Here is a 24,362-nt window from a genome sequence, read left to right on the forward strand (position 1 = left end):
ATCACTGAGCCCTACAACACAATTTGGGTAAGGGCTCTATACGAATGCTCAGAAAAGGCCTCCGCTCTGCTCCTATGAGGCCTGATGGAAGAGCAGGGGTCTTGGAGGGGAAGGAAGGGGGGGCAATCCTCACCTCCGGGTCACGACGGTCTTAATAATATCAATAACATTCTGTATTATTGTAAGGATTCCAGTCTTTTTCTGTACCCTTATGGTGCCATCTGCATAAATATATATATGCGCACATTGGTTTCTGACATAAGCTTTTAATTAGTTCTTGTCGATTTCAGGTGCATTGGTGTTTGGAGAGCCCATTACTGCCAGTTTAGGAACAGACGGTACCCATTACTGGAGCAAGAATTGGGCAAAAGCTGCATCTTTTATCACTTCCCCACCTCTCAGTCCGGACCCCACTACACCCGATTACCTGAACACTATGTTAGCATGGTAAGAACTTAAGATTTAATACCGCAATATACATTCACCATCCTTTGTATTCCAATATCTGATTCTTGCACCAATTGTCTGCATGTCGGAATACATTTTGTTGGAGTCTGCAGAATGTCAGCATTAAAAACACAGGAGGCTTATTTGAGAAGTGACTCAGTTAGTAGTTAAATGCAAATGGACAGCCATACTCACTGCAGTGTACTATGATATAATTTAAAGTATATGGGTCAACTACGCGCTAATCAGATACATGAAAGACAAAAAAGAAAACTCAAAACTGACTGTGAAATTGTAAACTTGAACTCGGACACAGAGGAGATCCTCTCAGATGTACCCCGTGTGGAAATACAGCCTCTTCATAGAAAGACTCAGAAAGGACGGTAACTCCAATACACAACGCATTTCAGGATGTTAGGTTCTTTCATCAGGCGTGGTTTCAGTCTGAGGGCTAGATTTACTAAACTGCGGGTTTGAAAAAGTGGAGTTGTTGCCTATAGCAACCAATCAGATTCTAGCTGTCATTTATTTAGTGCACTCTACAAAATGAAAGCTAGAATCTGATTGGTTGCTATAGGCAACATCTCCACTTTTTCAAACCCGCAGTTTAGTAAATATACCCCTAAGAGTCCAAAGTTTCAATTAGCATAATTATAAAAGTAAATCTGTTAAAATATAATAAAAAACGTGTAAGGGCAATACATTTTTTTATGTATACAAAATGAAAAGACAATTTGTGTGACTCTGAATAGAATGTATTAAATTAATCCTGTTGGAGTTGAATGTTGTGAACTTCAAAGTATTTGCTCTTTTAAAACTGATTCTAGGGTATTTCCCAATAGTTAAATTCTATTCCAACATTCCAATGCTTTTTGATAATAAGAGACATTAGCCTAGATATATTTATATACAAGTTAACCCGTGCATGATACTCATGCATTCTAGTCAAATCAAGCTACTTAAGGTGTTAAAAAGGTTCTTGTCATCTTCATCGCCACACACACACGCCGCTAGGCTTTTATATATTAGATAATGCTGCAGCTTGAGCACTCTGTCACCCGGTAGTTTTTTCCACACACACACTAACACACGCTGCTAGGCTTTTATATATTAGATAATCTAGTGACAAATAAAGGTTCTGATGAAGTCTCCATCATGTCCAGTTTTTTTAGTTAGTAATTTTTCAGGCTCCTATTAAGCGATCTGTAAGGAAAGAATCAGCCTTTATATTTCAATGTATTGACTAAATACTCCACCTGGGTATCAAAATGTAAGAAAGAAGAACTGTCTGTCCTAATTCTACTAAACTGACCAAATGTAATATTCTTGATAGTCACCTCTTTATAGGCAGGAAACATCGTTGAATGGCTATCAAATATTCGCGAGAGTTTGTACCTTCCTATGTTATAATGCAGCACTTACACAGCTAAAGACTATAGGAAAGCTCATCACATCTGTTATCGTTGTGTTTCTCTACTGCCTGTCAGCTCCATGTATGCGGTTTAATATGGGAGATTTAGGAGTCCTCCCCTATGTCTATAAAGAGTCTCCAATTTTAATCTATAACTGCTAAAGTTTGTTTTATAAATGTTACAGTTTTTTTTATTTCTCAGGAATATTTTGGTCATGAACTCAATGTATTTCATCATCATCATGTTATTTATATAGCGCCACTAATTTCGCAGCGCTGTACAGAGAACTCACTCACATCAGTCACTGCCCCAGTGGAGCTTACAGTCTATATTCCCTAACACACACATACACACACACACACAGACTATAGTCCATTTAGAGAGCAGCCAATTAACCTACCAGTATGTTTTTGGAGTGTGGGAGGAAACCGGAGCACCCGGAGGAAACCCACGCAAACACGGGGAGAACATACAAACGCCACACAGATAAGGCCATGGTCGGGAATTGAACTCATGACCCCAGTGCTGTGAGGCAGAAGTGCTAACCACTTAGCCACTGTGCTGTCCACAATGTATTTTCCTACTTATTTCACCATTAACGTTAATAAGGTGCATAAAGATGATAAAAATCAATGAATGAATACACATATACTGGGCTCAAGTAACATGTGACCTTTTTACGCAGCGGTGACCTTCAGGTAATAGGAAGTGGACACTGTTCTTACAGTACCGCCCAGAAAGCCATAGGAAAAGATAACTTCACTCTAATTCCAGAAGGAGTAAATGGAATCGAGGAAAGAATGACCATTGTGTGGGACAGAGCTGTGGTAAGAAACTAATGGAACAGCTGCCTATATGCAGTTGATTTGTGTTATTGTGTTTCAAGTACAGTGAATTATAAGTATTCTACCATAGAACTCCTCTAATATAAAAGGAAGACCGTAGACCGAAGAGACTTCTAATATCCCGATAACATAAACCATACAGTATATCTTCTCCCTTACCATAATAACATTGTGTTTTAAAATACTTGAAGCAATAAGTCAATGAACTACAATGGTTAATGAGTTTTGGGAACAAAGTTAATTAATAAATGGGAATGAAAATTAGAGGAAATTATTTGAAATGTAGAATGAGGATGGTGTAGCGGATATTTAGGTTACATACTCATTATTTTAGGTGGTTTTTGCAAAAGACACAAAAAACCCATTGCGCTTGCCTGGTTCTGTCTGTTTGTGGTTAAGAAGAAGCCCTGCCCACTTGTGTCACATGACTCATTTCAGAAGTGTTCCAAGATGGAGTAAGTTTTGCTGTGTTATGTTTAAAACGTTTGTTATTTAGTAAAAAACAACACAGAGCACTGTGGATAGAGGAGCGACGCTTCATATAAAGAAGACATCTTTAATAACAGAAGTCATTTTGTTTATGTAAAGTCTTCCTTATAGGTTCTACTGATTCCCTATTTCTGAATAAGTATATCTCAAAAGTACAACTGTCAGCAAAGCAAAACCACGTCTGGATGTGAAGGGAATCGCAGCATCTGTGTACTGAAGGGCTAGACATGCAGAATATCTTTATATTAGTGGGTTCTGATATCACAACTCGCCGATTATAAGGTTATTTTGTTAAGAAATGTACAGGGTTGTTCATGCCTAAGGTATTATAGTGAGATTTATGTACGCCCTACTGTATTGTATACCACCCAACTGTTCTAAATTAGATGGGACAGTCCTGATTTGTGGGCTCTGCCCCGCCTTCTCAATTGGAGAGAAAGTTAGGAGGTATTCTGTTCACTCCTGCTCTGAATGGAACGGGTGCTGGGTAAGGTAATTAAGGGTTTTTGAGGGGAAGGGAGGAAAGAATGGGGCAGCCTGGTGCTTAAAAGCTTAGGCATGCCCCCGGGATGTGTTCATGACCTCATCAAGGTGTGGCCATAACCGTTCCCAGATGTTGGGAGGTATGGTATTGTACTAATACCCTCTGTTTGAAGAACATTAAAAGCCATGCATGAACTCCATGTTACCTCTAATACCCTTTTTTATTTTTTAGTAAAGGACACATTGTTCATAACACAACACAAGGTTAATTTTCAAACAAAGTAAGTTGCTGGTATGAGTTGCTCCTTATATTCAGGTGTGTTTTACCTTCACCGACAGTTCTACATTCCATCATGGAACACTCTCATAATGAGTCATGTGACACAAGTGACATCACTACTCAGGAAATATGAGTGATGACATCACTGCTCATCAGATACAGTGCTTTGAAGAAGTATTTAGCTTCCCTCCATTTTATTTTTAGAATGGGAAATTGTATTTGTGAATCCACCCAAAAAAAAAAAATAGTATACCTTCATCCCCCTTGGTGAATTTCAAATTGAACCCCATCTGGCAGATATTACAGCAAGTAGTCTTTTTGGATATGTTTCTATTAATTTGAACACAAGATGGAGCACTATTTTTCGATTCCTTTTTTAAAAATGGCTCACGTTAGGTAAGATTAGTTGGGGAGCGACAATGGACAACAAGTTTGATGCCAGATTTCTGATGGGTTTAATGTCAGAAATCTGACTGGGCCACTGAAGTACATCTTTTTTTTAAAATTTTAACCACTTTAGTCTTTGGGACATAGACAAAGGGCTGGGGCGGGGCCAGTAGTAGGGGCTGTCTTGTGACTGCTTTGTGATTTGTGACTGAGGTAAATTTGAGGTAAGGAATGACACAGAGAAACAACTTGTTAATGATTAAAACAGAGCTTCTAAATAAATGTGAAATATGATTGTCACGCCGAGGAATGTCCCAAGATGGCCACCGTAGTGAAACATATTGGGTCTGAGTCAATAAGGAAAGTAAGGCAAAAAAAGGAGTAAATGTTCTCTGGGACAAGCCATGTTACAATGCAAGGGGTGAAAATTAGTTTGTTATTTTGCAGATAAGTAAAATACTGGTTGTTTTTTAATCTAACATACAAATACTTGCTAGCTTTATTTTTACACTGACATTAAAAGTTGATCTAGGACATGCCCTACCCCAACTATAAATCTGACCCCACATTTGAAATTTATCTCCCCCTCAAATGCACAGTGCAACATGGTTTTGCCCATAGTTACTACTTTTTTATGCTTTGCTCTCCTTAATAACTCAGGCCCATTGTCTTTAATAACTAGTGATGCAAGTGGATGACAAGACAAGGATCTTTCACGTTTTTTTATAAAGTTGTTCATACCATTCATGCATTACACAGTTATACTTTATAATTAAATATGTTGACATACTTTAAATAAAAAATTGACATGGATTTTCCACATGAAATATATCTTTATTAATTTAAGGAAGATGTCCTATGCTCATTATTTCTTAGTAAGCATCGTTTTCATGCTTCTATATATTCCATGTTCTCACAGGCCACCGGTAAGATGGATGAGAACCAGTTTGTCGCAGTCACTAGTACAAACGCTGCCAAAATCTTTAACCTCTATCCCAGGAAAGGGCGGATTGCAGTCGGTTCTGATGCAGATGTGCTTATTTGGGATCCTGACAAGATTAAGGCAATTTCTGCTAAAAGCCACAAATCGGTAAGTTCATATTTATCTGCTGTGTTTGTTACTGCAAAGCTCTAAATGATAATAATACACAATAAAATATAGAGGAACATTTGATATTTTGATTTTCCTGGTGAACTATTATTTAGAGCCTGTAGCTATAACATTTTTGGTAATGCAATCAACAAAGCCAGTGTTTGGTGCAATGTGTTGGTATTGTCAGCACTGACACAATGACTTCACAGACACTGTGTACTAGTTGGTGCTGATCAACCACATATTGTCTTTTGGATTGACAGGCAGTGGAATACAACATCTTTGAAGGCATGGAGTGCCACGGGGCTCCATTAATGGTTATCAGCCAAGGAAAGATTGTGTTTGAAGACGGTAACCTTCATGTCAATCAAGGCATGGGGCGATTTATACCTCGGAAACCTTTTCCAGAATATATTTACCAGCGCATCAAGACAAGAAACAAGGTATGTTCATCATTATCATTATCACAAATCTAGTAGTTTATTTTCTTATAAAAACAATGGGACTGATTCATGTTCAGATGTAAGTCCGTTTGTGTGCTGTAACTTGAGTGAAAAAGACACCAGTGAATACAATTGCATGCAATTCATTTCTGAACGCAAATTACACGGCTGCTTACGCCTTGAGACGCCTATGGCGTTGCATTGCAATAAAGCATCTTTTACAATGCGGAAAATATTTTCTCTGAATAGGGACAGAGAGATGTACTCTGTACGCACAACATAATAATAATAATAATAATAATAATAATAATAGTCAGGGATAAGACCCCTCTTTGGCTACTCCCTGATTTGATATCTTACCATATATTCCAACAGTTATACAATATATCATCTCTATTTTGTCAGGAAACCGCTCCTGATCCTCTTTATCTGTCACAAACTTGTGACTTGGGGCTAGATTTACTAAGCGGCGGGTTTGAAGAAGTGGAGATGTTGCCTATGGCAACCAATCAGATTCTAGCTTTCATTTATTTAGTACATTCTACAAAATGACAGCTAGAATCTGATTGGTTGCTATAGGCAACATCTCCACTTCTTCAAACCCGCAGCTTAGTAAATCTAGCCCCTGGAATCTTACTGTAAGGGAACACACAGGATTCCAGCCCAAATCTCACACTCACCTCTTTCTCTAAGGCTACAGATTTACTGGTCCCTTTCTCAACACAGACACATATTTCTACACCTCTCCGCCAACTGCCACCAGCTACGTATAAGGCCCATAGCAAACTTATGATTTAATTATCCAATTGCGCATACACTCGGTGCTCTGGTAGCTAAACAGTTAACCCTTCACACTCTGGTATCTAAAGAGTTAACCCAGCCAAGCAATCTCTCTCTTCTACACAGGCAATGGATTTGTTTAGAGCAATAAGGACAGAACTATTAAATTGTTAGATTTAATATACAAAATGCTTACAGATAATAAAAAAAAAGATTAGATAAAGGTTTGACATACAAATAAAAAAATTGCAAACAGTTCTAAAACTAAATGGGATGAAAGTACAGAGCATAACTTACTTATCATAATCAGTATGCCTGGGGGTAGGCAGAAAAGATGGACAGTCCTTCAATTAAAATGATCACCAAGAAACTGACAATATGCCTCTTCACAACACAAGTTTTTTAAGCAAAATGAAATGGGACGGCCTTCACAGGGGCAGTGTTGATGCTAATGTTGGGGCAGGAATGTCCCCTGGGTGTCACTATAGTTTGCTCACAAATATTCCAAAAGTTTTGACCTTTGGTAACTCTTCACAGATATATCCCAGAGATATAACTCCCCCTTCAACAAATAAACCGTTCATAATCTCCCACACATTTAAATACCAAACATGATGGAATTGTGACAATGTGACATATCTTTCCCAAAGACATGTGATTATAGCTGTTCCCTGGTACCACTAGTAAATATATTTCACAACCCGGGTGTGGTTTTTGCCCCTCAGTATGGAGTGGCACATGGATTTCCCAAAATATGAAATATGAAGGCGTTTTCTTTGAAGTTCATATTACTATATACCTGCATAAAGAGCCTTAAGGTTTTACCTGGGTCTCCAAGATTATCACCTAGGCATATGGCTCTCTCTAATTTACACCTAGTGGTTCTTTTGTGTTTACAATACCTATTGAAAGGAAGTCAATTAGGAAGTCGAATATATGATCAAAACAATAGATGTCTGGGATCTGCATATCTTAAGCTGGTCACCTCAGAAAGGGTTTGCTCAACCTAATTACCCTATACTGGGCTAATTGACTAAATGTTTTAAAAAGGAAACAAACATTTATCTGAGGGGAAAATTATGTTCACTTCTATGTATCAATGTAATATTTTATTTGGGCCCTGACATTTAATATTCTATTTCATCATATCAGATTTACGCTCTCATCCTGACAATAATAATAATATAATAAAGGGCCATGCTAAGAATGAAAAGTCATAAAAACAAGATTTTGTTATGTGTACTACAAGGGTTGTCACTAGGGCAAATTAAAAACTATTTCCTATTTTAGACATCAGGCAGAATAAGGTTTTTATTTTGATGTCAACTCCAAGGTCACATTAACATCTATTTTAAAGTGGCCTAGACACAGCAAATAAATCAGGAGCACAAGTGGGGTGTATACCACTATATACACCCCCACTTCTACCACTGTATATACTGTATATATAATGTAAGTGACTGGAATGTGATAGTGTTACAATGAAGGCAGTAGGAGAAGTGACGGTATGACATACCACAGTATACACCCCACTTCTACCACTGTATATACTGTATATATAATGTAAGTGACTGGAATGTGATAGTGTTACAATGAAGGCAGTAGGAGAAGTGACGGTATGACATACCACTGTATACACCCCCACTTCCACCACTGTATATACTGTATATATAATGTAAGTGACTGGAATGTGATAGTATTACAATGAAGGCAGTAGTAGAAGTGACGGTATGACATACCACCGTATACACCCCACTTCTACCACTGTATATACTGTATATATAATGTAAGTGACTGGAATGTGATAGTGTTACAATGAAGGCAGTAGGAGAAGTGACGGTATGACATACCACAGTATACACCCCACTTCTACCACTGTATATACTGTATATATAATGTAAGTGACTGGAATGTGATAGTGTTACAATGAAGGCAGTAGGAGAAGTGACGGTATGACATACCACTATATACACCCCCACTTCTACCACTGTATATACTGTATATATAATGTAAGTGACTGGAATGTGATAGTGTTACAATGAAGGCAGTAGGAGAAGTGGCGGTATGACATACCACCGTATACACCCCACTTCTACCACTGTATATACTGTATATATAATGTAAGTGACTGGAATGTGATAGTGTTACAATGAAGGCAGTAGGAGAAGTGACGGTATGACATACCACCTTATACACCCCCACTTCTACCACTGTATATACTGTACATATAATGTAAGTGACTGGAATGTGATAGTGTTACAATGAAGGCAGTAGGAGAAGTGACGGTATGACATACCACCGTATACACCCCCACTTCTACCACTGTATATACTGTATATATAATGTAAGTGACTGGAATGTGATAGTGTTACAATGAAGGCAGTAGGAGAAGTGGCGGTATGACATACCACCGTATACACCCCACCTCTACCACTGTATATACTGTATATATAATGTAAGTGACTGGAATGTGATAGTGTTACAATGAAGGTAGTAGGAGAAGTGGCGGTATGACATACCACCGTATACACCCCCACTTCTACCACTGTATATACTGTATATATAATGTAAGTGACTGGAATGTGATAGTGTTACAATGAAGGCAGTAGGAGAAGTGACGGTATGACATACCACTATATACACCCCCACTTCCACCACTGTATATACTGTATATATAATGTAAGTGACTGGAATGTGATAGTGTTACAATGATGGCAGTAGGAGAAGTGTCGGTATGACATACCACCGTATACACCCCACTTCTACCACTGTATATACTGTATATATAATGTAAGTGACTGGAATGTGATAGTGTTACAATGAAGGCAGTAGGAGAAGTGACGGTATGATATACCACCGTATACACCCCACTTCTACCACTGTATATACTGTATATATAATGTAAGTGACTGGAATGTGATAGTGTTACAATGAAGGCAGTAGGAGAAGTGACGGTATGACATACCACTGTATACACCCCACTTCTACCACTGTATATACTGTATATATAATGTAAGTGACTGGAATGTGATAGTGTTACAATGAAGGTAGTAGGAGAAGTGGCGGTATGACATACCACCGTATACACCCCCACTTCTACCACTGTATATACTGTATATATAATGTAAGTGACTGGAATGTGATAGTGTTACAATGAAGGCAGTAGGAGAAGTGACGGTATGACATACCACTATATACACCCCAACTTCTACCACTGTATATACTGTATATATAATGTAAGTGACTGGAATGTGATAGTGTTACAATGAAGGCAGTAGGAGAAGTGACGGTATGACATACCACTATATACACCCCCACTTCCACCACTGTATATACTGTATATATAATGTAAGTGACTGGAATGTGATAGTGTTACAATGAAGGCAGTAGGAGAAGTGACGGTATAACATACCACTGTATACACCCCACTTCTACCACTGTATATACTGTATATATAATGTAAGTGACTGGAATGTGATAGTGTTACAATGAAGGCAGTAGGAGAAGTGACAGTATGACATACCACCGTATACACCCCCACTTCTACCACTGTATATACTGTATATATAATGTAAGTGACTGGAATGTGATAGTGTTACAATGAAGGCAGTAGGAGAAGTGACAGTATGACATACCACCGTATACACCCCCACTTCTACCACTGTATATACTGTATATATAATGTAAGTGACTGGAATGTGATAGTGTTACAATGAAGGCAGTAGGAGAAGTGACGGTATGACATACCACTATATACACCCCCACTTCCACCACTGTATATACTGTATATATAATGTAAGTGACTGGAATGTGATAGTGTTACAATGAAGGCAGTAGGAGAAGTGACGGTATAACATACCACTGTATACACCCCACTTCTACCACTGTATATACTGTATATATAATGTAAGTGACTGGAATGTGATAGTGTTACAATGAAGGCAGTAGGAGAAGTGACGGTATGACATACCACCGTATACACCCCCACTTCTACCACTGTATATACTGTATATATAATGTAAGTGACTGGAATGTGATAGTGTTACAATGAGGGCAGTAGGAGAAGTGACAGTATGACATACCACCGTATACACCCCACTTCTACCACTGTATATACTGTATATATAATGTAAGTGACTGGAATGTGATAGTGTTACAATGAAGGCAGTAGAAGTGGCGGTATGACATACCACCGTATACACCCCCACTTCTACCACTGTATATACTGTATATATAATGTAAGTGACTGGAATGTGATAGTGTTACAATGAAGGCAGTAGTAGAAGTGGCGGTATGACATACCACCGTATACACCCCACTTCTACCACTGTATATACTGTATATATAATGTAAGTGACTGGAATGTGATAGTGTTACAATGAGGGCAGTAGGAGAAGTGATGGTATGACATACCACTGTATACACCCCACTTCTACCACTGTATATACTGTATATATAATGTAAGTGACTGGAATGTGATAGTGTTACAATGAAGGCAGTAGGAGAAGTGATGGTATGACATACCACCGTATACACCCCCACTTCTACCACTGTATATACTGTATATATAATGTAAGTGACTGGAATGTGATAGTGTTACAATGAAGGCAGTAGTAGAAGTGGCGGTATGACATACCACCGTATACACCCCACTTCTACCACTGTATATACTGTATATATAATGTAAGTGACTGGAATGTGATAGTGTTACAATGAGGGCAGTAGGAGAAGTGACAGTATGACATACCACTGTATACACCCCACTTCTACCACTGTATATACTGTATATATAATGTAAGTGACTGGAATGTGATAGTGTTACAATGAAGGCAGTAGGAGAAGTGACGGTATGACATACCACCGTATACACCCCACTTCTACCACTGTATATACTGTATATATAATGTAAGTGACTGGAATGTGATAGTGTTACAATGAAGGCAGTAGGAGAAGTGACGGTATGACATACCACTGTATACACCCCACTTCTACTACTGTATATACTGTATATATAATGTAAGTGACTGGAATGTGATAGTGGTACAATGAAGGCAGTAGTAGAAGTGGCGGTATGACATCTCACTGTATACACCCCCACTTCTACCACTGTATATACTACATATATAATGTAAGTGACTGGAATGTGATAGTGTTACAATGAAGGCAGTAGGAGAAGTGATGGTATGACATACCACTGTATACACCCCACTTCCACCACTGTATATACTGTATTTATAATATTAGTGACTGAAATGTGATAGTGTTACAATGAAGGCAGTAGGAGAAGTGACGGTATGACATACCACTATATACACCCCCACTTCCACCACTGTATATACTGTATATATAATGTAAGTGACTGGAATGTGATAGTGTTACAATGAAGGCAGTAGGAGAAGTGACGGTATGACATACCACCGTATACACCCCACTTCTACCACTGTATATACTGTATATATAATGTAAGTGACTGGAATGTGATAGTGTTACAATGAAGGCAGTAGGAGAAGTGACGGTATGACATCTCACTGTATACACCCCCACTTCTACCACTGTATATACTGTATATATAATGTAAGTGACTGGAATGTGATAGTGTTACAATGAAGGCAGTAGGAGTAGTGACGGTATGACATACCACCGTATACACCCCACTTCTACCACTGTATATACTGTATATATAATGTAAGTGACTGGAATGTGATAGTGTTACAATGAAGGCAGTAGGAGTAGTGACGGTATGACATACCACTGTATACACCCCACTTCTACCACTGTATATACTGTATATATAATGTAAGTGACTGGAATGTGATAGTGTTACAATGAAGGCAGTAGGAGAAGTGATGGTATGACATACCACTGTATACACCCCTACTTCTACCACTGTATATACTGTATATATAATGTAAGTGACTGGAATGTGATAGTGTTACAATGAAGGCAGTAGGAGAAGTGGCGGTATGACATACCACCGTATACACCCCCACTTCTACCACTGTATATACTGTATATATAATGTAAGTGACTGGAATGTGATAGTGTTACAATGAAGGCAGTAGGCGAAGTGATGGTATGACATACCACCGTATACACCCCACTTCTACCACTGTATATACTGTATATATAATGTAAGTGACTGGAATGTGATAGTGTTACAATGAAGGCAGTAGGAGAAGTGGCGGTATGACATACCACCGTATACACCCCACTTCTACCACTGTATATACTGTATATATAATGTAAGTGACTGGAATGTGATAGTGTTACAATGAAGGCAGTAGTAGACGTGACGGTATGACATACCACTGTATACACCCCCACTTCTACCACTGTATATACTGTATATATAATGTAAGTGACTGGAATGTGATAGTGTTACAATGAAGGCAGTAGGAGAAGTGGCGGTATGACATACCACCGTATACACCCCACTTCAACCACTGTATATACTGTATATATGATGTAAGTGACTGGAATGTGATAGTGTTACAATGAAGGCAGTAGGAGAAGTGACGGTATGACATACCACCGTATACACCCTACTTCCACCACTAGTCTATACAGTATGTATTATATCTAAAACATGGTCTGTCTCCATGAAAATTAATCTTTTATCCTTAGTACTTTGCTTTAGTGTTTATAGAAAGGCTTCCTGCATGTCAAAGAGCCTCTTAGGGGCATATTCAATTAGGATTCGCGGCTGCACGTGTAAAGTGTCATTATGGTACAGCAACATCGCAGATTTCTGTGCGCACCCCAAAATCTGCGATGTTGCGGTACCTGGACCCATGTAGCGTAATCGCGGCCGTGAATCTTAATTGAATATTCCCCCTAATGTGGACTCAAATAGACATTGTTTGAGAGGTCTGTTAAAGCATGACACCTTCCTTTTTACTCTACTACAATTGATGCTTTCTCATCCATCTCCATTACTTACTTATACACTGATATTACAGAATTCAGATTTAAGACAAAGCATGACATACAGGTAGTTCTCCATATACTGTATCATTAGGAGGGGAACTTTAATGCATGACTCACAGTTATCACTTCCAGTAGGTACATATAAAGAAAGTCTATGAAACTGTTGCAATTTCATAGGCAAGTTATGACCTGATTCGGTTCGAGACTCTTTAGAATTTGTTTTACCCCAATATTTTATGTATTAATAAGATATATGTTTTCCAGGTGAGCGGACTACAAGCCGTGTCCCGTGGGATGTACGATGGACCAGTGTATGAAGTCCCAGCCACTCCAAAGTATGTAACCCCGGCCCCCTCCGCTAAATCCTCACCCTCCAAGACACAACTTCCACCCATCAGGAACCTTCATCAGTCAAACTTTAGCTTATCAGGTAAAACTAGATAAAAACCAAATCACAGCTGTAAAATTTGGAGAATTATTTTTGGTTGCTCCTCACCAATAAATCACTATTGGCTGCGTTATGAGTTTATAGTCACCTGGACCAGGTAACGAAACCATCAGGCCCACAGATGGACAACACAAGAGGATTATAGGAAAGTTCTCATTAAAATGTCTGTATTGTTATAGTGAAAATCAACTAAGCCTAACATAAAAGTGGATCCAATATAACAAAGAATATTGGGAAAAATCACAAATGCATTTACGATACCTGAGATGTTTATATGTAGCCTTATTCCACAGTGCAATCAATTGTTCTCTTTCATCAAAACGTTTGCACTGGAAGTATTAAAGAGATTATTATTATTATTATTATTTAAAAGGAGATTCCACAGAAGCAATGTTAGTGACCCTACGAAGAGCCTTTGCAGAGCCAGGATCCTACTGTGTAAATATTACCCTGAGTGATGGTGCGAGTTTGGATCTAACGAGTACACTGGTATCTATAGATGGGGGTGCTGGAACATCCAGGACTGCATCAGCAGTGCTGATTCCTCTAGGGTTGGTGGTCCTTATTGCTGCAGTGATGGGCATCTTTCTGTACAAGAAATACAAACAGTTCTATAATAAATTCGTAATAAATAGATGAAGTAATACTCATAAGCAGCACAGATGAGTGTGAGTAATGCTTTGGGGACACACACAGAGTGCAGCAAAATACATGACAGGACGTATAAGGGACTCGGACAGTAGACCAATATGGGACAATAGGTAGAGAGGACCCTGCCCATGAGAGCTTACATTCTAGAGGGAGGGGGTGTTGAGAGACAGTAAGACCAACTGGGAGAAGATGGAGATGGCAGGCAAGGAAGAGGAAGTGATGGATAAGATGGTCAGGAGGTGGTAGGATAGGTAGGATTGAAAAGGGGAGTTTTGAGTGAGCGTTTGAAGGACTGAAAGTTGGGGGAGAGATGAGTGACACAGAGTAGGAAGTTCCAAATAATAGGGGCAGCACGGCAGAATTCTTGGAGGCAAGCCTGGGAGGAGGTAATGAGAGGTGAATTGAGGCTGAGGTCAGAGGCAGAGTGGAGTGGCCAGGTAGGTATGTACCTCGAGACAATGTCAGACATGGAAGGGGGAGAAGAGGTGGTAAGGGCTTTGTAAGTGAGGGTAAGGAGCTTGAACTGAATTCTGAAATGGATAGGGAGTCAATGAAGGGATTTGCACAGAGGAGTAGCGAAGAGGTTCAATGGGAGAGGAATATGAGCCTAGCCGCAGCATTCTGTATGAATTGAAGGTCAGGTGTGTGAGAGCGAGCAAGGCCAGTGAGGTTGCAATAGTGGAGACGAAAAATGAGTGCATGGACCAGAATTTTGGTTGCTTCCTGAGAGAGGAAGGGACGGATTTTCGTAATGTTACAGAGGAGGAAGTGGCAGAATTTGGTGAGGGACTGGATATGAGGGGTAAATCTGAGGCCTGAGTCAAGGATGACTCCAAGGCAGAGGGCTTGAGTGACAGGAGAAAGAGTGATGTTGTCAACCAAGAGGGAGATATAGGGAGGGAATAGCAACATTGGCAGGAGGAAAGATGATGAGCTTGATTTGGAGATATTGAGTTTCAGGAAGCGCTGTGACATGCAGGTAGTTACAGCAGAGAGACAGCTAGATACCTGGGTTAGAAAGGAGGGAGAGAGGTCAGGGGAGAAGAGATAGATTTGCGTGTCATCAGCATAGAGGTGGTAATGGAGGCCAAATGATTGAAGAAGTTCACCAAGACAGGTGCTATAGAGAGAGAAGAGCAGAGGGCCAAGAACAGAGCCTTGGGGGACTCCAGTAGAAAGAGGAAGAGGGGGGAGATGGAGTCCAAAGCAGACACGCTAAAAGAGCTGCCAGAGAGGTAGGAGGCAAACCAGGAGAGAGCTGTTTCATGAAGACCTAGGGAGTGAAGGGGGGTGAGGGGAAGAGAATGATCGACGGTGTCAAAAACAGCAGAGAGGTCAAGGCATACGAGAAGGGAGAAGTGACCTTTGAACTTAACTGAGACTAAGTTGTTTGTTATTTTAGTGAGGGCAGTTTCAGTTGAGTGAAGGGGACGAAAGCCAGACTGGAGAGGGTCAAGAAGAGAGTGGGAAGGGAGAAAGTGGGTCAGACGATTGAAGACAAGCCGTTCGAGTATCTTAGAAGCAAAGGGAAGCAGTTGAGATGAGAGGAGTCTAAAGCCTTGATTTTAGCAATATAAATGCTTTTTTTTTTAAAAAAATAATTTTATCTTTAATCTTCCAAGATAATCTAATATTAGATCATTTTTTTATACAAGTAAATGCACATGGTTAAGCTGAAAGAAAATCTAGATCTAATTTGGTCACTTTACAAGGAGTCAGGAACTTGTAGCTCATCTTCCAAGTTAGGTAGAAGCAAGTTAGGATACACTAAAGACAGGAAAGACTGGAAAGTTCATATAGTTTCCATCAGTCAGTGCGTCCAGTACATCTTCATGTCTCTATATACTAATCAGCCACAATATTAAAACCACCTGGTTAATATTGTGTAGGTCCCCCTTTTGCCGCCAAAATAGCTCTGACCCATCGAGACATGGACTCCATAAGATCTCTGAAGGTGTCCTGTGGTACCTGGCACCAACACGTTAGCAGATTTTTTAATTCATGTAAATTGCGAGGTGAGGCCTCCATGACTCAGACTTGTTTTTCCAGTACATCCCACAGATGCTCGATTGAATTTAGATCTGGGAAATTTGGAGGCCAAGTCAAGACCTTGAACTCTTTGTCATGTTCATAATACCATTTCTGAACAACTTTTGCAGTGTGGCAGGGCGCATTATCCTGCTTAAAGAGGCCACTTCCATCAGGGAATACCGGTGCCATGAAGGGGTGCGGCCACCTTCATCCATAGCTCCATGGTCTACTTCTGGTGCTTACGTGCCCATTGTAGGTGTCTTCGGCGGTGGACAAGGGTCAGCATGGACACTCTGACCGGTCTGAGGAAGCACAGCCCTATATGCAGCAAGCTGCGATGCACTTCTGACACCTTTCTATCATAGAGAGAGGAAAAACTGTTGCACCAGTAGAGCTGTGGGTACTTGACCAAACTGTAATTACCCTTCATATAATTTATTACCTGTATAATTTCAATATACTGATTCTGTGGGGGTCCTACTATTAAACTAGTCCAGATACAGAGAATAAGAAAGTAGAGTTTATTAATTGTAGTGCACAGTTTATTAGAGTATAATATCATTACAAATGGATTATTCTCCTCGTAAATTTAAAACCAAATCTTGAAAAAGCCAGTTACAGCAAATCGGGCATTGGCATTTTTGCTGTGTGCAAATGTTCTAAAAAAAATTATTAAAATAAGGTTTCATATCATTATGTTAGATTCAGTATAGAACAATGGCAAGGGATTAGATAGATGGATGCCATACAGCACTGAAGATCCGATCAGTTAGTAAAATAGTAAAAACCACAAGGTACCATTCAGTTTTAAGCTTACTAATGCGGCCGTAATAATAGCACGGTAGTTAGAACCAATGTCCAGCAATATATATGCTGGAAGCGTGGTCTTATTAAAGATCCATGTATGAAGAGAACTCCATGATTATCTGTGTATACTAAAACTGCGTAAGGAAAGCTCAAATAATTATAAAGCTTGAGTACTGGATGCCCTATCAGACACTGCGCAGCCTAACATCAATAAAAGCAACTTAATTATCTCACCGACTGCTTGGAATTCGTTTCTGATTGTAAACTGTAAGATATATTCAGTTACAACGTATCCGGTACTTCCTTCATTCTATATTGGAGTATAAAGTGTTTATGCTAGTTATCTAGTTAAAACATATTATTAAAGAGCTAGATACAGACACTAACAACTGCAATATGAATAATTGAAGATACAGTGAATTGAACTTATACCTCATCCATTATATAGGAGTTGAAACATATCTGTAAAACCAGTTTTCTTTATTTATTAATATTTTGTATCGTCTGTCACACAACACTATCATATTTCGCTGTTTTGATCTGTTATATTTTAAAGGTAATATGATATAAAGTTTGGTTTTAAATTTATTCGGAGAATAACCCATCCATAATAATATTATACTCTAACAGACCGTATGGGCACTACGATTAGTAAACTCTACTTTTTTATTCTCTACACCTTTCTATCATAGCCAGCATTAACTTTTTCAGCAGTTTGTGTTACAGTAGCTTTTCTGTGGGATTGGATCAGTCTGGCTTGTCTTCGCTCTCCACGAGCATCAATGAGCCTTGGGCTCCTAAGACCTTGTTGCCAGTTCCCTGGTTGTCCTTCCTTGGACCATTTTTATTAGGTACTAACCACTGCACACCGGGAACACCCCACAAGACGTGGTGCTTTGGAGATGTTCTGACCCAGTCATCTAGCCATCACAATTTGGCCCTTGTCAAAGTCGCTCAGATCCTTCACTTGCCCAGTTTACCTGCTTCCAACACATCAACTTCAAGAAACGACTGTTCACTAGCTGCCTAATATATCCCACCTCTTGACAGGTGCCATCGTAACAAGATAATCACTGTTATTCACTTCACTTGTCAGTGGTTTTAATGTTGTGACTGATCCGTGTATTGAGTGCACAAAAATGGTAGACACTCTGACTATTAGACAGTGCAAAATGTGAATCTAAAGGGCAATTCTAGACTTTAGTAAAATATATATAAAAAAACAAAAAAAAAATGGCAATTGTATAAATAAATAAAAAATTACATGGAAAAAGTCACGACAATGCTGGATTATATTAAGGGTGTTTCTGGCAGCAGCCTGGGATCCAGGGCTGTAAATGTATGGATTATCCACCATGTGCATAAATGATATTGCCATGTGTGTGAAGATGTCTTCAGATCACAGTAACAGACCCCAGTGTGTCCCGAGCAGTGGCGGAACTACCATTGGTGTGGCCGGTGCTGTGCATCGGGCCCTATGGAGATAATGGGCCCCCGGTCCCTCCTGCCTGCACCGCTAGTTCCGCCTCTGGTCCCGAGGAGTCATACCCTATAGGTGTAGTTACCGACGTCTATGGCCAAATTGGACATTATTCTGTTGATTGGCGGTTGGATCAAGTGTCAGTCTTTAGCTATATTTCCAGTTTTAGAGGCCCAGACCATCCCTGTTTAAGATCTTTGGTTGAAATATGGCTATTGATAAGCCACACTGCTTTAAAAGTTGGCACATTTTGCTGCAAAACAGGCCATTCCACATACGTGCAACATTCCCCCAACACAGTCTGCGAGTTCTGCTTTTGCGCCACCAAATGCGGAACGAAAGGAATAGTCCTCAGTTTTGAAAAGTGCGTTTATCTGTAGTGACCTGGAGAAGAGAGAAATCCTACTGCATTTGATTACAAAATACATGGGCTATGATGGTTTGTGAATATATGATATAAATATTTTTGTGACTTGAGGGGACTTCTAAGAAAATATTGTTCTAAAAGAATTCTGAGTGTTTTGGTGCCTGGTCAAGCATGAATAAATTACATGGACTGTGGGACATGACTCTGTCATCACCCAGGGCTAAAAAAATAGTGGAAATTCACCAATGAGTCTTGGGGGTATATTTACTAAACTGCGGGTTTGAAAAAAGTGGAGATGTTGCTTATAGCAACCAATCAGATTCTAGTAATCATTTATTCAGTACATTCTACAAAATGACAGCTAGAATCTGATTGGTTGCTATAGGCAACATCTCCACTTTTTCAAACCCGCAGTTTAGTAAATATTCTCCCTGATCTTGCATTTATTCAGAGTGCAATTATGACATTATTGGACATGGATGACAGGAGACGCAAATTGTATTAACAGATTTATGTGGCCATGTGCTAAACATCTAAGCTTCTGCCGACAAAGAGATCCTCATGTGGAATAGATGGAAAGTAAACGAGAGGATAAGGTTACAAAAATACACAGTACAGACCGTATTAATGGGTGAAATTCTTGACGCTAACTCCCCTGATTCCTTGTCACTAAACTTGCACCAACATTCACCCACTACATGAAACAAAGGTGACCAACAAGTACCCAGAATGCATTGGTTCTGAAGTTGTATCGCTTCATTCCATTTCAGGCGCACAGAAAGATGACAGCAATCCCCGCCGCACGGGACATCGCATCGTTAATCCGCCGGGAGGTCGGTCAAACATCACAAGTCTTGGTTGATCAAACTGAACGATGGGGACCAGGAAAAGAGCGATCACCAGGACAATATTCCAGTCTGTGTCAGTGTTATTAAGCCCACAATTTTTTTTGCTACTGATGGAAAAAAATGTTTGTTTTTTTTGTATAGAAAAAGATGGTCATAGTGTGATGATATGATGGGAGCTACTCACCTCACACTTGTCCATCGTCACCTTGAAGCATGGGACACACATTGCCGTTTTAGACTAGAGACGTCACCTTTGTCTTGTAGCTAAATAATTGTTCTTTTGCGACATTTAGCTGTATGTTAGGTTGGTAGTGCATGGTTTTTTTTTGTTTTGTTATTTATTTATAAAGTGTAGCTTGTGATGGAGTTTTTAATACATGCCAACAGTCATATAGACACAATGCCATAAATAACTTTGCCACCGATAACTAAGAAATGTGAACAATTTTATGTATGCAGTAGATGACAATATGTATTATGTTTAATTTATTTTTACCTTATTATTGTTACTATACCACACTGGAGAAGATATCATTCATGTAAAAACTATGATATAATCTGGCTAATTGTACAGTCTTGTCTGTCATTTCACCCTGCGAGATTTCGGAGATGAGGATATTCACACATACAGCTTTCTTTAAGCCAATGCAAGATGAACCGGTCTGCATGGGGTTTTTATACTGTCCGTCTAGGTTAGCTGTCTGATTTCTACGGTTTTGTACAAAGTTTTTTCGGTTTGTAATTCACTTTGCATTTTTACTTAGGGTTGCGTACGACATTCTAGATGTAATTCTTTTACAGAATTCAAAGCGTATGAAATAAATAATTTGAAAATGACTAAATTGCAAACGGGTGTTTGGTCTATTATTTTGGATGGATCTGTGGCTTTTCTCTTTTCTGTGTTGTAAGTTTAATCAAATATTTATTATATGTAACCATAAATAGGATTCAACTTAACTGTGACAAAAATACTGTTGAATATTACAGCCTTTATTTTGACACTAGAAACTTAGGATATCTTTCTATCAAGTAAATTTCAAACATAACAAAATAACAGTTTTCTTTAAAAACAAAACAAAACATTTTATGCAGATCTTATCATCCGCTATTTATATAGCGCCACTAATTCCGCAGCGCTGTCCATTGGAGCTTACAGTCTATATTCCTAACACCCACATCTTATGCCTTTGATATAGATCTAGCAAATATACTCTCATAACAAAAGAACTAGATGTGATCCCTTACTAGCGCGCCAATAGGTTTCAAAAACTGCTGCCTTAATATATGACTTGGAATCCACCTTTTCCACATTCATAAATCAACAAAAAAACAGATGACCAGGTTACATCATCATCATTTATTTATATAGCGCCACTGATTCTGCAGCGCTGTACAGAGAACTCATTCACATCAGTCCCTGCCCCATTGGAGCTTACAGTCTAAATTCCCTAACATACACACAGAGAGAGAGAGAGCCTAGGGTCAATTTTGATAGCCGCCAATTAACTTACTAGTATGTTTTTGGAGTGTGGGAGGAAACCAGAGCACCCTGAGGAAACTCACGCAAGCACAGGGAGAACATACAAACTCCTCACAGATAAGGCCATGGTTGTGAATTGAGCTCCTGACCCCAGCGTTGTGAGGCAGAAGTGCTAACCACTGAGCCACCGTAAAATAAACCCAAGGAGTCAGGTCGAAACGCGTTGGTGTTTGAGTGGACTTCTGAGATTCACCATCCAACCGAGGATCGAGAGGAATATCAGTGTAAACCCGGGATTGCTATGACATCGCATATATGCCGACTGTGTCTCAAGTCTCCGGTAGGTGTGAATTATCTATACTATGAGGATATTGTGAATGTTTTTCGTGTCACCAGTTCATAGTTTTTATCAGTGTGTTTTGCATTAAATGATCATTTAAAAAGATAATATGCCTGATCTAGATATTATTTTGTTTCATGCATGAACCATCTAACACTGAGTGGGGAACTGAAATCAGCAGGAAGAGCTACCGACACGATAGCAAAAGGGATTGAATTCTGTACATACGAGCAGTGTAAGCAGACCGAATGGGGCGGCTGCCCGGAGATTGGGGTTTATATGGGGAAGTACGTTCCACATTGCTGGGATTGTGGTTTCTTTATTCACACACGGGAGCTTGGTTTTACATCACCAACATGATAAGACTGTCTCTGTAATTTAAAACTCTATGTGTGTAGTTCTATATAGATCAACAGAGGATCTTTTTTTCAGGATTTCGACCACACGTGAAACAACTTATGAACTTTCCTGAATTAAGACTCTTTAAAAATACGCCTTTGTGTCCACTGGAGATACTTCTGTTGAATATATTGTTCTATTGATCGGTATTGCCATACTAAGTAGTCCAAATATACTCATGCTTCTTTGTTAAATACGCATGGCAGTTGTTTAACTTGAATTCTCAAAAACAAATACATGTGTGGCCTAGCATGAAATTCAACAAAGCTTTTTAAGACTACAACTATTTGTGTAATTCTGAAGAACGGTAAATGTTATTGTGGTTTAAACCTCACACATAACAATGTAATGTTTACCTTTATCACAGCTATTCCTTCTTCACAGATGACCAGTAAATATTGGTGGTTTTATCATCTCAGTGATCAGTGATTACGTTTACTGTTGTTTAATGATGAGATTTCTGCCAAATTGTTGAATCTTCTCAACATTCCGTTGTATTTCTTGCACCCGGGATCCAGCGATTATACATGAAGTTAGGAGAGAAAGCTACACTGGCAAAGGATTGAAAACAACTATGGCGGCATGACGGCGTTACGTTTCTCCTTTGAAAGTAAATGACACTAAATTTGGAAATAACCGAGGGGTGTGGATGGTATTGTAATGACTTATCTGCAGTATGGTGGCGCCACAAAATTCCACAATATTGGCACAAAGACGTTGTATGGAAAAATAACTAAAATAGTCATATTTTGAAGGAGCCAAGGCTGGGGGTCAAAGGCAACAATAGAGAACTTTATATAATGAACTAAATTACACAATAAGGCTTACCTGTCTTTGAAAGCACTTACCTGTATTCTAAAGCACAATATTTATTAACACAACAACATATCACAATATAACACCACTGGGGCTGGCCCAAGCCGTTCTTGCCCCCCCCCCCCGGGCTGATTTTATAGTTGCGCTTTTATTCTTTATGATCTGAACTATAAGCTTTTCTTGATAATATTATATCATGTAAGTGAATCTTACCAGAACTAGGCAAATGGACAGAATTTTTAGTTTTTTATTCAAACCAAGATATCATCACTCTCTAACGTCTGGGACAAACCTACTACATTAGAGCAATGTTAACTGCAAGAAAGTCTACGTGCAGCTTGATGGATCAGCAAGAAAAATAAGTTGGTAGCGTACAAAGAGATAATGGGTAATAACCACAGAATAGGAGGAGCCAGTTTAAAACACAAACACACACACACACACATATATACATATGCATTTATATAGTAGATAAATGCCTAGTGGCGTGTGTGGAAAAAAAAACAACAAGCTGCAGCGCCACCTGCTGGGCAGAGTTATACACTGACCTATATATCTCTTGAAGGAGAAGTGACAGTTGGGAGTGGTTGGTGGTTGCCAGGGGTGACAGTGGGTAGTTTTTAACACCTTAAGTAGCTTGATGAAGGATGTGGCGATGAAGATGAAGTATGAGGTGATGGAGAAAAATGATGAGGTGTTGACATGTGGACAAAACCACGTTAAAAAAGGGCGCTTGCGTCGGGAAGTAACGCTCTTCCCCTGAGGAGGCCTGGGCTAGGCCCAAATACATGACAAGAACCTTTTTAACACCTTAAGTAGCTTGATTTGACTAGAATGCATGAGTATCATGCACGGGTTAACTTTTGTATATATATACATATATATATATATATATATATATACTGTATAAGGTCCTGTAAGTAATATTCCCTTTCCAGTCTCTAGGTCTCCAGGTGTTCAACAGTCATGGTAGGGTCACATCATTTTGCAATTAAAATCTGGGAGTCCCACATGATCCGAACAAATTGCTCTGGTCCCAAAACATCCTTATAGGTTCCAAATAAGGTAAAACAATGATATGAACCTATAAACAATTACAGGTACCCTTT

At 39.2% G+C, this 24,362-nt stretch overlaps 1 protein-coding gene across 2 annotated transcripts in view; it reads left to right on the top strand.

The window, feature by feature from the left end:
- CRMP1 (collapsin response mediator protein 1) overlaps window positions 1-21,067 on the top strand; it is a 74,820-nt gene extending 53,753 nt beyond the window's left edge. For both annotated transcript variants that reach the window (XM_075194623.1, XM_075194634.1), the window contains exons 9-14: window positions 291-447; window positions 2,545-2,686; window positions 5,263-5,433; window positions 5,700-5,879; window positions 13,851-14,016; window positions 20,141-21,067. In XM_075194623.1, coding sequence (XP_075050724.1) covers window positions 291-447; window positions 2,545-2,686; window positions 5,263-5,433; window positions 5,700-5,879; window positions 13,851-14,016; window positions 20,141-20,232 — 908 coding nt within the window. In that variant the 3' untranslated portion in view covers window positions 20,233-21,067. The remainder of the gene's footprint in view (window positions 1-290; window positions 448-2,544; window positions 2,687-5,262; window positions 5,434-5,699; window positions 5,880-13,850; window positions 14,017-20,140) is intronic.
- The last annotated feature ends 3,295 nt before the right edge of the window (window positions 21,068-24,362 follow it).

This window comes from Mixophyes fleayi, chromosome 1, assembly GCF_038048845.1.
Source record: "Mixophyes fleayi isolate aMixFle1 chromosome 1, aMixFle1.hap1, whole genome shotgun sequence".
Classification (NCBI taxonomy): Eukaryota; Metazoa; Chordata; class Amphibia; order Anura; family Limnodynastidae; genus Mixophyes; species Mixophyes fleayi.